Below are 17,865 nucleotides of genomic sequence, written 5' to 3'. Positions count from 1 at the left end.
TGGGGGATTAGTTAGCTTCTCTACTGTTGAAAATAGCACACGGGCATTGTTCATATTCCTGTTGATGATGTTGGAGAAGAAAGACCGTCTTGCTTTACCAATTTCAGAATTATATTTACTCTTTATGGATTTGATAATGGATGTGAAGTTTAGATTTGCGCCATTTTGTTTCAGTCTTCCTACATTCTCTCTTTAGCAGTTTAACAGCTGGGTATTGCTTCCATGGTGCTTTCTGCTTGTCATTGACTCTTTTGATTTTGAATGGAGCAATATCATCCATAATTTGGGTCATATTTGAATTAAAAATTTCCAGTAGGCTAAGTCGTCTACAGAGTCTGACATTTTAGTTGCGATCCATGAGAGAGCTTGCTCAAAGAGAACACGTGTTGTCGTTTATGACTCTCCTACCCATAGTCATTGAGCTGTTCTGAATGTGAGGGGACATAGAAACATCAGAGAAAACACAGAAATGATCAGATAAGGCCAGGTCAACAACAGTAGTAGAAACAGTAAGACCCTTTGTGATAACAAAGTCAAGGGTATGACCACGAGAGTGGGTCGGCCCCTGTACATGTTGTACTAGGTTGAAGTTGTTAATGAGTGCAAGTAGTTCTCTGGCATAAGTGTTTTCAAGATTATCTACATGCAAGTTAAAATCCCCAGATATAATAAGACAGTCAAACTCTAAGCAAATGACTGACAACAGTTCACCAAACTCTTCCAGAAAACCTTTGGCTGAATGTCTCGGAGGCCTGTAAATAGTTAATAACAATATGTTAGGAGAGCATGTAACAAGTGCACATAAGTGTTCAAAGGATGTAAAATCACCAAGTGAGGACTGTTTACATTGAAAAGAGGCTTTGAATATATTTGCGATCACTCCACCTTTCCCATGTCGGGTAGCACTCATGAAATTAAAATTTGGGGGAGCTGCTTCAATAAGGGTGGTAGCACTCTTTGCTTGATCCAGCCATGTTTCAGCTAGAAGCAAAAAATCAAGATTGTGTTTGCAAATAAGATCATTAATTAAAAATGACTTGTTTGAAAGTGATCTAACGTTCAGAAGAGCTAGCTTTACAGAAAGTCTAGAAGTAATATCCGCTTGGGCACTCTGATGTTGTTTTGAAACAGGAAGGAGACTAGACTGGTTTACCCCCTGGGTTAAATATGCTCTATGTTTTCTATTTCTTATCAACACAGGAATAGAGAATGGCATAGGCATACTGGGTCCCATACTGGGTTAAATGGTGAAAAATTAATTTTATCCAGAGAGTATGGGAAGGCGGGCGGCACGGTGGTGTAGTGGTTAGCGCTGTCGCCTCACAGCAAGAAGGTCCTGGGTTCGAACCCCGGGTCCGGCGAGGGCCTTTCTGTGTGGAGTTTGCATGTTCTCCCCGTGTCCGCGTGGGTTTCCTCCGGGTGCTCCGGTTTCCCCCACAGTCCAAAGACATGCAGGTTAGGTTAACTGGTGACTCTAAATTGACCGTAGGTGTGAGTGTGAATGGTTGTCTGTGTCTATGTGTCAGCCCTGTGATGACCTGGCGACTTGTCCAGGGTGTACCCCGCCTTTCGCCCGTAGTCAGCTGGGATAGGCTCCAGCTTGCCTGCGACCCTGTAGAAGGATAAAGCGGCTAGAGATAATGAGATGAGATGAGTATGGGAAGGCAGTGTTGGTGATTTCCATCTTATCAATATGAGACGTCTAGCCAACAGAGTTACAAAAGCTATCAGATCTGCTTGTGGTCTAGGTAGAGGTACCTGAGGAATGCCGAACAGAGCAGTTGTGGCATTAGGCTCCATAAATGTCCCGGTCGTCTCCGATAGAGTTTTAAAAGTTGCAGTCCAATAATTACGCAGAGGTGGGCAAGGCCAGAACATATGGACATGGGTATAGTCATCAGTTATTTAAAAAAAAAGCCAACTATTACTACTATGAGCAGGACAAGAAGACGCAGAATTCGACCCAACTGCTGAAACTCCTAAAATCTGTCAAAATAATACTGCTATCCTATACAATCTTCATATGTTGTGTCAGCATATGGTTTATGTTACAGCTTGCTTCGTTCAGTTTTTAGCAAAACTATGGTAGCAAAATAACAGTTTGTGTTGTCATTAGTCGCACTAAAGATCCATTTTTGAATTGTCCAGACAGTCAGTACATCTGATTTGTTTGCTACATAAAATTGCCTCAGTTTGGTAGCTAGCTAGAGGACAAGCTAATCGGGCTCGTGACATACAGCTGATCTGAAATGTATAATAACAAACAGCTAACTTAGCAAACATATTAACACCAGGTCCCTTTATAAGCTATTGGACACTATGGGTGACTAAATATTGCCTCTTGAGGTACAAAGTGGTACTACGGACAGGCTGGGGCTAGCTGCTAATTAGCATGCTAATTGCAGTAGATATCTCTGCAACACAACACATAGAGTCTTTGACATGCAGTCAAAACTGCTATTTCTTCACATTCTGTTTATGATTTTAGTTACTTTTTTTGAAAGTTTTAAACTACAATTTAATAAATCAGGGGCCTCATGGAACATTTTATTGAGCTCTGTTTATGTTGGTTGCTAGCAGGTGCTGCTAGCAATGAACTCATCATACTAAGATTGATAGCATTTAAAGATCTTGAATAGAGAGTGCAATGGTGGCCAACCTGATCATGCAGACCAGTATGAGTGAATATGTGACTGTAGTCAGATACCGATCTAACTCTTATATAGAATTTAAACTTTACAACTTTATACATCTTTTAGCTCAATATAGCGAAGAGGAGCGAGTCTGTGATGGACGAGTTTGTAGAAGGCCCTCTGAATTTCCCACCGACCTACAAGTTTGACGTGGGAACACACATATACGACACAAGGTGTGTATATTTCTGTGAGAACCAAAGTGATTTTGATGACTTTGGCATCATTTATACAAGTATTTTCTGTCTGTCTGTCTGTCAGTGCTAAGAAGAGGAAACCTGCTTGGACAGACCGAATCTTGTGGCGTCTCCGAAGGACGGGTTCCCCTGTGCCGTCCCATAATGCGTCTCTGCAGCGGGGTCTGACCTCATGGCTTGGTGGGGCCACCCGGGTCACGCAGTGCTTTTACCGCAGTCACATGGGCTACACTGTTAGCGACCACAAACCTGTCTCTGCCCTTTTCTCTCTGCATGTGAGACAAAAGAAAGATGCTGATTCTTAAAGATATTTATATCGCAGCCAAATGGCTATACAGCTGCTCGAAAACATTTGTGTCTCCGCAGTTTCCCTTTAAGCTGGATTTGCCATTAGTCGAGCTGGAGGTGGAAAAGGAGTGGACCAAAGTATCAGATGCAACAACCAAGTTTAGTCCAGCACCAGGATTCCAGAGAAGCTCCTGGGACTGGGTGGGATTGTACAAAGTAAGAAACAGTAAAGTTTATGTGCAGGTTACTTTTACTTTCATTTACTTTTAAAAGTGAAAGTAACATCTTTTAATCACCAAGTTGAATTCCTCAGACAAAACTACACTCTGATCTATCTCACTGGGCAGCAGAATTGTTTGCCCCCGAATTTTCAAGAGATCACTTGTTTGAATGCCACAGATATCCATGGCCAGGGGAAAGAACCCTGTGAATCAGAGTGACTTTTAGCAAGGTATTGGATTCTGTGAGGTCGTGTGGAGAAAAGGCCGTTTGGTATTTCCTCTAGAGGAAGCACATTAGCTTTCAATAGTATTTGATCAGGGTCAGCAAGCCAGTGAGTGGGAAATGGCACATGACCAAATTTTAAAAATGATGTGGAAAATAATTATACATATGGATTTTTCTTGGTTTTTTTTCCCACTGTGCAGTTAAATTTGATTTCCCCAGCACGTGGATGTTCAAGAAAAAGAATAATAACAAGAAGCGTTTTATTTAAAAACATGTAAACTCAAGCACAGCGAAATGCCTCCTCAGCATTTAACCTATCTGATTTGTACAAGCCAGTGTATGCTTAGTGCTGGTCCCAGGCTTGGATAGACTGGAGAGGGTTGTGTCAGGAAGGGCATCTGGTATAAAACCTATGCCAAATCAGATATGCGGAATAGATCCCCTGTGACGACTCCGAATGTACGGAAGCAGCCAGAAAAAGAATATCCTGTTTTCCCCAAAATATGTTTAGAAGTGAAACTAACATTGAGACAACACACATACACACACTATCCAAAGTATAAATTATACAAAAGTACAGATGACTGAACCAATAATGTTTTGTTGCCTGATTGAAAATCTGTTTAACATGTTTGGTATTTGAAGGAACACAGCATATCGCCAGTTGAGCATTAAGGACTTGAAATACTATAAAAATTATAAATCAGTAATGCAGCTCTCTGTCTGCCTTTAATTTTGTGTGTGTGTGTGTGTGTGTGTGTGTGTGTGTGTGTGTGTTTTGCGCCAGTATTTTTTTATTACATGATATAAAAAAAACTGCTCAACAATAATAGTTCCATTGTCAAGATATTGATAGGCATTAGGCTGTAGCGCTCCCATTTATTATCACCACAAGCCACCACTGGTTATCACATAAATTAGTCTCCTTAACTGCTTTGCTAATTTATATTTCAAACCGTGAGGCTTATTATCCAGTACATACTGTACATGAAAAACAATGCAACACCATGTACTTGGATGAAAGCACTGCATGTAAACCTTGCGACTTTTTTTAGGCATTATGATAACATCCTTCTGTCATGAAGACTGATTAGAAACGTGCTAAGAAAAAAACGTGCTTGTTAAACATCACTGATGACTATCAGCACATGCCTATTGTAAAATAATTTATGCTTTCAAAACCGGACATGGTTGAAATGTAAATACAATAGCTTTTTTTTTTTCCAAGTAGTTGAGCGATGCCAAGGCCAAAAAATGTGTCACTGTTAGATAAGGTCACGATGTAGATATGTAGCACATAGCCATTAAGTATTTTTTACAAGTACTGATTATTTGCATATACCTATTATATGTACCAGTGTGTTAGCTCATGACCTTATGGTGCAATCTGGAATTTCAACATAGGAAGTGGGTTAAAGTCAAATAAAATCCAAAAATAAATGCTGTTTGCTGATCAGACCAAATGCTCTGATGTGCCCTCTGCACGTTTAAATTAAAAATAAAACTTTATAACAATAATTAATCCATTTTAAAAGTTATGATATTGCGAAAAATAGGCTGACCTGGCCGCAACGATTTGCACTGAAACTGGATATCTGCCTGTGACACAACCGGCACACTAGTACACCGTTTACTTTCGTTACACAGACCCATCAAATAAAGGCTTCAGATTCTACAAAAAAAATCCCAAGGCGCCACTGCGCTCTCTCTCTCTCTCTCTCCCTCTCTCTGTGCACATTTTCACTGCTTCAGATGGGTTGAATACAAAGAAAGAACTTCACTGTGCTGTAATGTATATGTGACAAATAAAGGCTTCTAATTCTAAAAATCTAATCAGAAATTTTCTGCAACCGTGTGATTTTTACTGGCAACAAAATCAGCGAATCAACAGACTTCACTTTCATGAAGTGTAAATCTCACTCTGCTAGATAATGCATACGCAATATTGACACAGATACTAGTAAACAACCCCGTTGCCATAGCAACACGATTCCTGTCGTCCAAAAAGATCGCTTTCCTCAGTGAATAAAAACAAACAAAAGCATGTCACATAAAATGATCAACGATCAGGCTTAATTTTACACCCAAACACTTGACACTCGGGCATCTTTCGGGTTGTTTACGACAATTTAGAAGCAATGCATCCACTAGATCCACTAGCCTCGGTAAGTCAGTGTGTCAGTGACGTCACGATTTGTACTCAGAGCGTGATACCTGAAACTTGGAGAGAGTAAGATGGCAGCGCCCAGGAACATTGTTTTTCTCATCTCATCTCATCTCATTATCTCTAGCCGCTTTATCCTTCTACAGGGTCGCAGGCAAGCTGGAGCCTATCCCAGCTGACTACGGGCGAAAGGCGGGGTACACCCTGGACAATTCGCCAGGTCATCACAGGGCTGACACATAGACACATACAACCATTCACACTCACATTCACACCTACGGTCAATTTAGAGTCACCAGTTAACCTACCCTGCATGTCTTTGGACTGTGGGGGAAACCGGAGCACCCGGAGAAAACCCACGCGGACACGGGGAGAACATGCAAACTCCACACAGAAGGGCCCTCGCCGGCCCCGGGGCTCGAACCCAGGACCTTCTTGCTGTGAGGCGACAGCGCTAACCACTACACCACCGTGCCGCCCACATTGTTTTTCTTTTAAAATAAAATCTGTACATGGTATACAGGTTCAAATATGAACAAGTGAACATTCGAACATGTCTTGTATGGATATTATGTCTCATCTCATCATCTCTAGCCGCTTTATCCTTCTACAGGGTCGCAGGCAAGCTGGAGCCTATCCCAGCTGACTACGGGCGAAAGGCGGGGTACACCCTGGACAAGTCGCCAGGTCATCACAGGGCTGACACATAGACACAGACAACCATTCACACTCACATTCACACCTACGCTCAATTTAGAGTCACCAGTTAACCTAACCTGCATGTCTTTGGACTGTGGGGGAAACCGGAGCACCCGGAGGAAACCCACGCAGACACGGGGAGAACATGCAAACTCCACACAGAAAGGCCCTCGCCGGCCATGGGGCTCGAACCCAGACCTTGCTGTGAGGCGACGGCGCTAACCACTACACCACCGTGCCACCAGCTAATTCATTACTCTCATAATTCAGCTGCTTAGCATCATAGCATTTACCTCACAACAGTGTTTTTAGAAATGTAGCCATCAAAATAACTAGCAGGTAGCGTGCTCAGACATTCCATTCAAATGCACCATTTCAAAAATGTTGCCAAGGACTTCATGTCCTTCAGATGTACTGGTAAATTATTAAGAACAGACTCGCTCCAGGACACTGTAGTTATGCTTACCTCACAGGAATTGCACTATATTGAGAAATATCAACTTTGCTTCACAACTTGAACTCTGAGCTATCGGAAAAGTTTAATTTGCAAAAAAAAAAGGCACCGGCAGGGAGCATGTGGAATTCTCCTAAACACAATGACTATATGACCTCTGATTAAACTTTGCCCTATTGCAAAATGTCCTGATGTGTGTTTTAGATGTTGTTTTATATATTCTCTGTGACCTCCTTTCTGTTAGGTGGGGTTCAAACACCATAAGGACTATGCAGCCTATGTTTGGGCCAAATCAGACCATTCCACTCAGGTAATTAAAAAAAAAAAAGCACAATAAGCCTGAAAAGTACTCAGAAAATCTGCTTCATGTGTGAGCTTACACTAAAGACCTTAGGATGGTCCAAACAGCAAGTGCCAATATCTGCTCTGTGTAGTCGAGTTTTCATTTTGCTTTCAGGTGACTTTTCCAGAAGAGGATTTACCGAGAGACGCAGGAGAATACGTGTTGGGTTATTATAGCCACAACATGAACAGCATTGTGGGAATTACAGAGCCCTTCCAGGTTGAGTTGTGAAGATCTCTTTAAGAAAATGCATGTACAGTACAAGTCAAATTTAACGTCATCCTTCATTCAGTCCTAATACAAAAAATATTTGACTATGACGCAGCTGATCATAACTTTATTGCTTAGTGTTGGACATTTGGGCACATGGTTTGTTTCACTTCACTTTTTTGTCATGTAACAGAAATTTACTGAAGCCACACATACATTTGTGTTGCTAACACACACTCAGGGTTGTGGTTGTAATCTAAGAAGGTATTAAGAGCCTAAAAGCATCATTGTACAAGAGGCATTATCATCCATCCATCATCCATATTGATACTCTTGCTCTTCCTTGCATTTTTTCCTTTTGTCTTTCCTCTGTCCAACCTTCTTTCTCCTTCCCACTGTACTCCCTCACCTCCAGGTTCAGTTACCTGTCTGTTCCCCTCCTGCTCCACCATGTCCACCCCACTCGGACAGTTCGGACACGAGCTCAGAGGACGACAGCACTCTGGTTCTCCTGGCTTCCAGCTCACGCAGTCCGAGTCCCAGGACAAACTCCAGTAAACGCCAACAGCGACATCATCGCAGTCGCAGCCCGGCCGTTCCCGCTCTGCAGTCCCTCAGTCTGAAACCCAAAGACTCACCCGTTTCACCCCGCCAGGCCGCAAACACTAAGAAAGAGCGTCTGTTTTCCCCTGAGTCTCCCTCACCCTCTCTTAGTCCCCTGAGCCCTGCCAATGGCATCAGCGTCCCTGAAGCACTCGTTGCCGCCATCCTGGGGGAACACAGACCACCTCAGGGCCAGATTCCAGCCAAGAGCGGCGACTCGAACCGATGACCACACATCTGGTGTCCAAGACTTGTAGAATGCTAATACATAACAGCTACAGTGTGTGAGATTCATGGTTTTTAGACATAGCTCTGACCTGTTGCCGTGTCTCGCTGCAGTCTGTTTTTGCACATTCATCTCTTCAAATCAGTGCCGGTTCCAGCCTTGCTATTGAGCCTCCTTCTCTTATCACAATCTGCTTGAGCTTTTTGAGTATGAATAGGTAGCTAGCTTGTTACCTTGCTAATATCTGGAAACCACAACCAGACATTTGTGATCAGCGCTAACCTGCTAACATATCACAAAGTTTATTAGCTAGCTAGCTAGCTGTTCAGACTCAAACTCATCTGCTCTACCTATCATGTACCTTCAATTGTAATTTCTTAAGCTAGCTATCTCGCTAGCTACTTTTCTGATTGCTGAGCTAGTGTTAGCATCCGTTCTCCAAACTAAGCTAAACTAAGCAGATAGCGGCAACTAGCAAGACAGAGAGCATTCAAAAGTTTAGCAAAGTTTAGCAGAGTGCTTTTAAATGTCTCTTTGTGGCTAGTGGACAGCGTGCCAGGTTCATGTTTATCTTGGCAAATTGTTTCCCTTCTATCAGTTGTACTGTTCACAGTATGACAGTTGGGAAAGCGCGGTTGTAGGCTATTTATCTTTAACTATGTGCTAACTGGAAAGATCCATATACTGTATATTTGGTTCTGTGTCAAACTTTAACATGTTCTCCCTTCAGCATATGAGCTTTTGTTACCCATGCGACAAAAAGAGATGAAGAGTTCACCTCCACATGAGCGCGCATGTACAGTATATACACTACCGTTCAAAAGTTTGGGGTCACTTTGAAATGTCCTTATTTTTGAAAGAAAAGCACTGTTCTTTTCAATGAAGATCACTTTAAACTAATCAGAAATCCACTCTATACATTGCTAATGTGGTAAATGACTATTCTAGCTGCAAATGTCTGGTTTTTGGTGCAATATCTCCATAGGTGTATAGAGGCCCATTTCCAGCAACTCTCACTCCAGTGTTCTAATGGTACAATGTGTTTGCTCATTGCCTCAGAAGGCTAATGGATGATTAGAAAACCCTTGTCCAATCATGTTAGCGCAGCTGAAAACAGTTGAGCTCTTTAGAGAAGCTATAAAACTGACCTTCCTTTGAGCAGATTGAGTTTCTGGAGCATCACATTTGTGGGGTCGATTAAATGCTCAAAATGGCCAGAAAAACATGTCTTGACTATATTTTCTATTCATTTTACAACTTATGGTGGTAAATAAAAGTGTGACTTTTCATGGAAAACACAGAATTGTCTGGGTGACCCCAAACTTTTGAACGGTAGTGTATATATGGTAAACGTTTTGAAATTTTGGTTCACAAGGTGGTTCTTTGAGTCATACTCTAAAGCCAGCCTTTATCAGTGTAGGCTCTACTCTACTTTATATACTCATCTGCTTGTGTAGTGTGTGTATAGGATGGACTGGCACCACTTCAGATCCCCACCTCAGGCTCATTGAAGTGATGTGTGTGTGGCTGCAGTGCTGTGAGCTTTCTTCATTCTCACTCAGAAATCTAATCATGACTTGTGATCTTATACAGAAGAGACATCTTGTGATTTCTTTTTGACCCAGCTAATGCAGGAGAATCTGAACGGACATTCACGTCATGGTGTTTGTGTCAAAAAGCCATAATGTACAGTATCTCCAGCCTTATCGTTCAGTACGGCTACAAACTAAAACAGGGTGAGTTGGTCAAACCGGTGAGTTTCTTTACTAACTGGAAAGTGCTACTAATGTGTCATCACTTTAAGAATATTAAGGCAATTAGAAAAGCTCAAACATTTAAGTTAAGACAAGTAATAATGAAGCTGGAAAACAGTTCACCAGCTGCAAAAGCAATCTCCCAGTTTGTGTTTTGGTAGCTGGCCAGACTAAGCTGGATTTTTCAGCAGGAAGTGAAGTGCTGTGTGGGTGAGCAGGATCGGTAGTAAAGGTGAGTGCAAATATTAGTCAGGTTCAGTGCCCAAACTGATCACATGATCAGTTTTTCAGGCACAAGGTGCACCACCACTCTTGCCAGAGCGGTTGGGGATTAGGTGTCTTGCTCAAGGGCACTTAAGCCAGTCCTGCTGGTCCAGGGAATCAAACCAGCAACCTTTTGGTCCCAAAGCTGTTTCTCTAACCATTAGGCCATGGCTACCCCTTAGCACATGTAACAAAAATTAATATTTTTCTTTTAAGTCAGTAGACACCTTACTGCATAAAGCCAAACAGGATGTGAACACTTGAGGTAAGAAAGATGAATGCTGACACTCAAATGCTGTAATATGTAGATTTTCTGCGAGAAAAAAAAAATTATTTATCGTGTTATACAGTACTGTGCAAAGCCTTAGGCACATGTAAAGAAATACTGTAGGACAAAAATGGTTTAAAATAATGAAGTAAAATGTTTCAACATTTTTAAAAAATACTATAAACTAAGCCATAATAGATGAAATAAAGTAAATATGGGCGGCACGGTGGTGTAGTGGTTAGCGCTGTCGCCTCACAGCAAGAAGGTCCGGGTTCGAGCCCCGTGGCTGGCAAGGGCCTTTCTGTGCGGAGTTTGCATGTTCTCCCCGTGTCCGCATGGGTTTCCTCCGGGTGCTCCGGTTTCCCCCACAGTCCAAAGACATGCAGGTTAGGTTAACTGGTGACTCTAAATTGACCGTAGGTGTGAATGTGAGTGTGAATGGTTGTCTGTGTCTATGTGTCAGCCCTGTGATGACCTGGCGACTTGTCCAGGGTGTACCCCGCCTTTCACCCGTAGTCAGCTGGGATAGGCTCCAGCTTGCCTGCGACCCTGTAGAACAGGATAAAGCGGCTAGAGATAAGGAGATGAGATAAAGTCAATATTTGGTGTGAGGTGACTTTTTGCTTAAAAAAAAAAAAGTAGTTTCAGGTACAATGAGTGCAGTTTTATGCGGAAATGAGCTGTAGGTTTTACTGAGCATCTTCCAGAACCAGCCATAGTTCTTCTGGACACTTTGACCATCACACTCACTTCTTCATTTTGCCCCAAACCCCAGTAGCCTTCATTATGGTTTCTTTTTTTTAATCTGCACAGTGCTCTCTTATGGAATAAGCTGCTCAGATACAAACTTTTTTTTTCTGTAGCATTTAATTTTATGCTGGAAAAAACGAACGTTTGGAACTCTAAAATATTTTTATACTGACTCGATAATGTAGACGTCATAAAATAGAAATCTATAACAAAGTTTGTATGAAAAAAACCAATAGGGTGCCGAAGACTTTTGCACAGTACTGTACATGCATCTATTATAATAAAGTTATACACATCTTTTTTTTTTCATTTTGTTTATCTAGAAACCAAATAGGGGTGCAAACTTTTGCACTTTACTGTAGCTTCTCTCTACTTTACAGCCAGACCCAAAACTAAATAAATAAATTTCAACTATGGCCATAGAATACTATTACACACTGATTTTAAGCCACATTTAAACGTTAGTTATGCAACAAGAAATGTCTTTTTTTAACAAACTAATTTGTCATCAAATGTTAACCAGCTAGCTAATTTAGCTCACGTATCTAGCTAACATTAAGTTAAAATAAAACAATAAACGTGTATACTGTAAAACATAAATTATATGAAAACATAAACTATGTATTTTATTAAACTGTAAAACATAAACTATATGAAATTTTATTTTGCCATTACTTCTACTCAGTCTGCAGAGCTGCAGCTGTCACTCACTTCACGACATCGTGTCTGTTTCTCGCTCATAGACACTAAGGCATATTTGTGTCTGTTGTGTTTTTCGCTTTCCGTTATGAATTATCTGCAGTATCTAAGCAGCTGGCTCGCTTTCAGGAAGTGATGAAATGTCCAGGAGGTGCAGCTGTCCTCTTATTTTCTGCACCATGTAGTTTTTGTGAGTCACATGAAGGTCATGTGAGAGCTGGTGAAAGTTTTTTGCAGTTTGAGAGCTTGTGCATAATAAAAAAAAATACGAATAACTCAGAAGATTGTGTTTTCATTTATGAAAGGGTCAAATAATGTTCAGGAACATCGTCTGTGGGGTTCTTCTTTCAAAACCGAGAGTTTCTTCTTCTTTTCTAAATGTAGTCAGTTACGAGTATATTTGGAATTACTGCTTTGGAAACCTTTGAGCTTTCAGTGTGTTTGGGGAAAAGAAACCATTTGTCAGCAGACTGTCCATATTTCTTCAGTGTTCCTCAGAAGTTACGTACGGGAATTAAAAAAAGAAATCCACTCCATCATCTGTAGCCGCTTATCCTGTGCAGGGTCGCAGGCAAGCTGGAGCCTATCCCAGCTGATTATGGGCGAGAGGCGGGGTACACCCTGGACAAGTCATCGCAGAGCTGATACACAGAGACAAACAACCATTCACACTCACATCTACGGTCAATTTAGAGCCACCAATTAGCCTAACCTGCATGGCTTTGGGGGAAACTGGAGCACCCTGAGGAAACCCATACAGACACGAGGAGAACATGCAAACTCCACACAGAAAGGCCCTCGTCAGTCGTTGGGCTCCAACCCAGGACCTTCTTGCTGTGAGGCGACAGTGCTAACCACTACGCCGCCTGAAATCCATTCTGGAACACATTTTTAACAATGATTCGCCAAAGGTGAAGTGAATATCAGTGATTATTATACACACAGGACACTTTTCCGATGGAATAAAAACATGTGTTCTATTCCCTTCTAGCAGGTTTCATTCATTTGGTTTGATAGCATGCAATATCGTTAGCATATTGCTTATCCTATGTGTATGATGTCACTCTAACCAATGGAGAATGAGCGTTGAATATGGTTTACAATATTGCATGGTTGTCAAGACAACATGACATCACATGTTGGAGCTGATGAGAATATTCAATGAGAGTTTTTTGCTGCACGTGCACAGAAGCATTTCTTTGTTCGGAGGGAAAGAGAAAGACACGTTGAACACCCAAAAGGTCACTAAAACTTAATTATATATTCTTCATGCATATTTACAAGAGAAAAACATACCAACAGAGATTAAAAAAAAACTGGAAAAGAGACATGTCGGAGACATAAAACTTCCATGCTAGTGAGCAGCTATGGCAATTTGTAAACAAACATGGCCGCCAGGTTTGCTTTGTTAAACACTGAAGATTTTGAGAGAATTTTTGAAAGAGAAAGACGCACTGAACACCCAAAAGGAATGTGTATGGATAATAATAATTATTATTATTATATAGTATATTATAATTAGTATGATATGAATATATACTTTTACACTCAGGGAGGAGATATAGTGTCCCTTTATGTAAACACAACAGGTATAAACATTCATTCATCCCCCTTTCAATTAAGTTTCTGAATGATCAGAGGTGAATGTATGTGGGCTAATAAATGGATGGTGTATGTATGCATAGATGGAAGACTAGAATGTGTTATCTTTCTTTGGCTATTTTGCACAGGTTATTTAGAACTATGGTTCTTTTGTACATGTATGGAAATGTATGAATGTAATTTATATATATGACTGTAGGAATGGGCTGTATGAATGTATGGTTGTTACAAATTTGGATGTATGGATGTATTAGTTTGGATGTATGGATATATGTATGTATGGTTTAGATGGATGTGTAGGAAGGTGGCTATTTTGCACAGGATATTTATAATTATGGTTCTTTTGCATATGTAGGAAGTGTATGAATGTAATTTATATGTATGACTGTAGGGATGGTATCAGTCTTAGTGTGTATGAATGAGATGTATGAATGTATGGCTGTTATAAACTTGGATGTGTGGACATGTATGGATGTTATTCGGTTTGGATGTATGGATATATATATGAATGTATGTATGCTTTAGATGGATATCTAGGACTGTATAGATGTTATTAGATTGGATAGGTATGTATGTATGGATATTACTTGAGTGGATGTTAGGTAGGTATGTTTGTATGTATGTATGAATAGTTTTGCATGTATGTATGTTAGGGTGCATCAGTTGCCCTCACTTTCATAAAATCTGATGCATTTTTGTTTGGGTGTTCCTTTTCACCAATAAAGACATCCTGTAAAATTTTTTGACCATATTCAAAAGTCTAATGGTGGCACCATGAGGTTCATTTTTTGCCAAAAAACGCTTATTTTATGTTTTCGCGTAAGGTTTGAATCACAATGTTGGACTCCATTTATTGATTTCTTGTGACCCAGAGATCATGTTAAGAACCTAAAAAAGAAAAGTGATCGAAATTTTGTCATAAAAGTCATAAAATGGCAGCTTTTTCCATAACTTTGAGCTCCTGGTGCCACCATTAAACTTTTGAATTTTGTCAAAATATTTCACCCAGTGTGTTTTCTTACCAAAAGGAACATAAAAACAAAAATGGATCATGATCGGAGGAACTTTTCATTTTTAGGGGGCAACTGATGCACCCTAATGTATGTATGAATGTATTAATGGTACTTGTTTGAATGTTTGTATGTATCAATGTTAGAATTTTTAATTTGCACAGTTCACCTGGAGCAAAAATGCCGGATTGCACATATGTTCTTTTAGTTAATTAGATGTTTGTGTCCCTTTCTCGATGCAGCAATGTTCCCTGACTCTAAGCTAAATTTCTCCCTAGGGAGACCAATAAAGTTACTTTACTTTATTAATAATAATAATAATAATAATAATAATAATATTGGCTAGCTTTTCTTCATGGTATATCAGATATATTCCATTCAGCTACTCGTCTTTTGACTCGTTCAATATCATGCTGGCTGAATGGAATATATCTGATATACCACTCAATTCCAGACAATATTATTTAAATAATAAACGAGACGAAGTCGAGGTTATTATTCACTGATATTCAATGAGCCTGAGGTGGATAATTGTTTTAGTATAAATAAATTAATATTTTTTATTTTAAAAATCGTATTAAAAAAATAATTTATTTCAGACTTCAAAAGCGGCATGCAAATGTAATAAAGGCGTGGCACAGACTTGTGTCAGTTATTTATGCTGACTCACGTAAAATACTTTGTTTTGAAATCAATAAAATAAATCACAATTCCACCTTAACTTTGAATAGTTTTAGACCAAACTTCATAGCATCTTTAGTGCTTTTAGGAACAGCATTTTCTTTCATCATTTGTAATTCTTCCTCACTTACGGTGACAAAGCGATTGGCCGCCATTTTGCCGAGTCGCTCGAGGTGATTATCGAGAAATAGTCTGAATTTCTCGACCAATCAGCACGCACGATTTTCTAGAATCACCTCCATTTTGATACTAAATAATAATATTGAAGTATCTGCGATGTATTTAGTGATTTTGTGGTGTTGCTTGGTCCTGTATTCACATTATTCCTGTGAGAAGGGAATGGTTGTGTGCTTCTCTGAAATCATGGAGGATATTGTTATTGCTAGCGCACTTACAATGCTGGCTGTTTTTGCTGTTGTTGTTGTTATTGTTTTTTTTTTAGATTAAAGGTAGCGATAAAGCAATGTTGAAATTCCACTGCATCACGATAACTATCTATCTATCTATCTCTCTGTGTGGCATATCACTGCTTTGACATGGCCGCTCAGACGGCTCCAGCCATCAAAGTTTCTCGGGAAGAATTACAGTCGTGGTTTCCCGTTTCCTTCTCCTGGATTATTATAGAGGTTTTCTCCTCTCAACCTTTCACAAACATTCACAGATGACCAGTAACCAACGTGAAAATAGACTAACGTGTTAACAAAGTTCCTTCCAAAATAAATCTCGGATGCGATTGAAGATCACATGTTAATTTTATTGCGATTAATATGCAAGTCATTAAAGTGCCATTCCACCATTGGATGTATTTTTTTTGGCATAAAATACAATATATTTTATGACAACGTGACTAGACAGAGAAATCTTTTAGCTTCAAAATGATATATCAAACATAATTTTTTGACAACAACAAGTATATTAATTTTGCGACCAAAGTCACCTACCCTTTTAATTTCTGCGCGGTAGTGAAACGTGATGTCATCGGCAGGTTCCCCTTCTTGTGTACCACGTCACGTGTGACGTGGCACAGATTATCAGCAATGGCGGATAGAACGCGATTGTCAGCTTCGGATAAGAAGCGAAGGAAAATAGCAAGTGATGCCCAAAGGAGACGGTCGATGGTGAATATCGGCACAGCAATCGACAAGTGGAAATCGCGTTCTATCCGCCATTGCTGATAATCTGTGCCACGTCACACGTGACGTGGTACACAAGAAGGGGAACCTGCCGATGACATCACGTTTCACTACCGCGCGGAAATTAAAAGGGTAGGTGACTTTGGTCGCAAAATTAATATACTTGTCGTTGTCAAAAAATTTGATATATCATTTTGAAGCTAAAAGATTTCTCTGTCTAGTCATGTTGTCATAAAATATATTGTATTTTATGCCAAAGAATACATCCAATGGTGGAATGGCACTTTAAGGCTTTTCTTTTCATTTCACTTTCCTGGTTGCAGACTGCATTGCTTTTGACACTTTAATGTTTAACTTGATAACTTTTTTTTCCCCTTGTGTGCGTCAAGCCTCAAGCTGTAATGTGTGATTACTAATTTCATATGACGACTATTTAGAGCGCATCATGTCGGTGTATCATGTGTCCATGTGTGTATTTTGTTAGATAAGGTGTTCTCATGGGCAATGGCTCTGCTGCCTAGTGGTGATTATGTATCTTTATATTATGATATAACATCATCGTTATTCAAATGAAAGCAGCCGGCGACAATGAAGTAAACAGTGAACAGTGATGCAAAGTCCTGTTACTGCTTTTTTGGAGAAAAGCAGGTTTTTTTTTAAAGTGTTTCTCAGTTTATTTTGGTGCTTGGGAATGTAGAAAGATATCTGTGTCACAAAGATTTGGATTTTAAATTTGAAATTGCAAATCAATACGTAAATGATTTCAAATTGAAAGTTTGGCTGCGCAAAGTATTTCAAAGTCATTTCATTACGTACATTTAGATTTGAATTTATATTCAAGCACGGGTTCTGCCATCAGCGGTCCTGACAGTTAGCAGTCAAGAAATGATTAGACAGGGAGTGATATTTGACTAAACTAACACTTTCAAATGGTGGAACTCTAGAAGATCATTATGGCTTGGTGTCCTTTCAGTGGCTAAATGATGCTAAGCGGTGAGCCTGCAATGACCATTTAGCAGACACTCTTTTCCAGAGCAACATACAACAGGACCCTGACATACCCACAGCAATGGGCAGCCCAGAGAGCAGTTAGGGGTTAGGTGCCCTGCTCAAGGGCACTTCAGCCATTCCTGCTGGTCCAGAGAATCAAACCGGTCACCTTCTGGTCCCAAAGCTGCTTTGCTAACTTTTAGACCATGGCTTCCCATATATACAAGTCTCATAGAATATTTATATTAGAGAGAAATTTAAGACATACAAGTCTCTTGATGTTTAGGCTGTTGTTTGCGGCCATATTCAAGACATACGAGGGTAAGTCAGAAAGTTCTAAGACAGATGTTATACCGTAATTTCAAAAGGTGTGAAAGACATCCCCCAGAA

At 40.1% G+C, this 17,865-nt stretch overlaps 1 protein-coding gene across 1 annotated transcript in view; it reads left to right on the top strand.

Moving 5' to 3' along the window:
• LOC132873663 (inositol polyphosphate 5-phosphatase K) overlaps positions 1-8,327 on the top strand; it is a 66,555-nt gene extending 58,228 nt beyond the window's left edge. The window contains exons 8-13 of the mRNA XM_060909420.1: positions 2,760-2,869; positions 2,955-3,165; positions 3,257-3,394; positions 7,187-7,252; positions 7,400-7,504; positions 7,911-8,327. Of these exons, the coding sequence (XP_060765403.1) occupies positions 2,760-2,869; positions 2,955-3,165; positions 3,257-3,394; positions 7,187-7,252; positions 7,400-7,504; positions 7,911-8,327 (1,047 nt within the window). The remainder of the gene's footprint in view (positions 1-2,759; positions 2,870-2,954; positions 3,166-3,256; positions 3,395-7,186; positions 7,253-7,399; positions 7,505-7,910) is intronic.
• Positions 8,328-17,865: the final 9,538 nt, after the last annotated feature.

Source organism: Neoarius graeffei, chromosome 25, assembly GCF_027579695.1.
Source record: "Neoarius graeffei isolate fNeoGra1 chromosome 25, fNeoGra1.pri, whole genome shotgun sequence".
Taxonomy (NCBI): Eukaryota; Metazoa; Chordata; class Actinopteri; order Siluriformes; family Ariidae; genus Neoarius; species Neoarius graeffei.
This window is presented reverse-complemented; position numbering and strand designations above follow the sequence as displayed.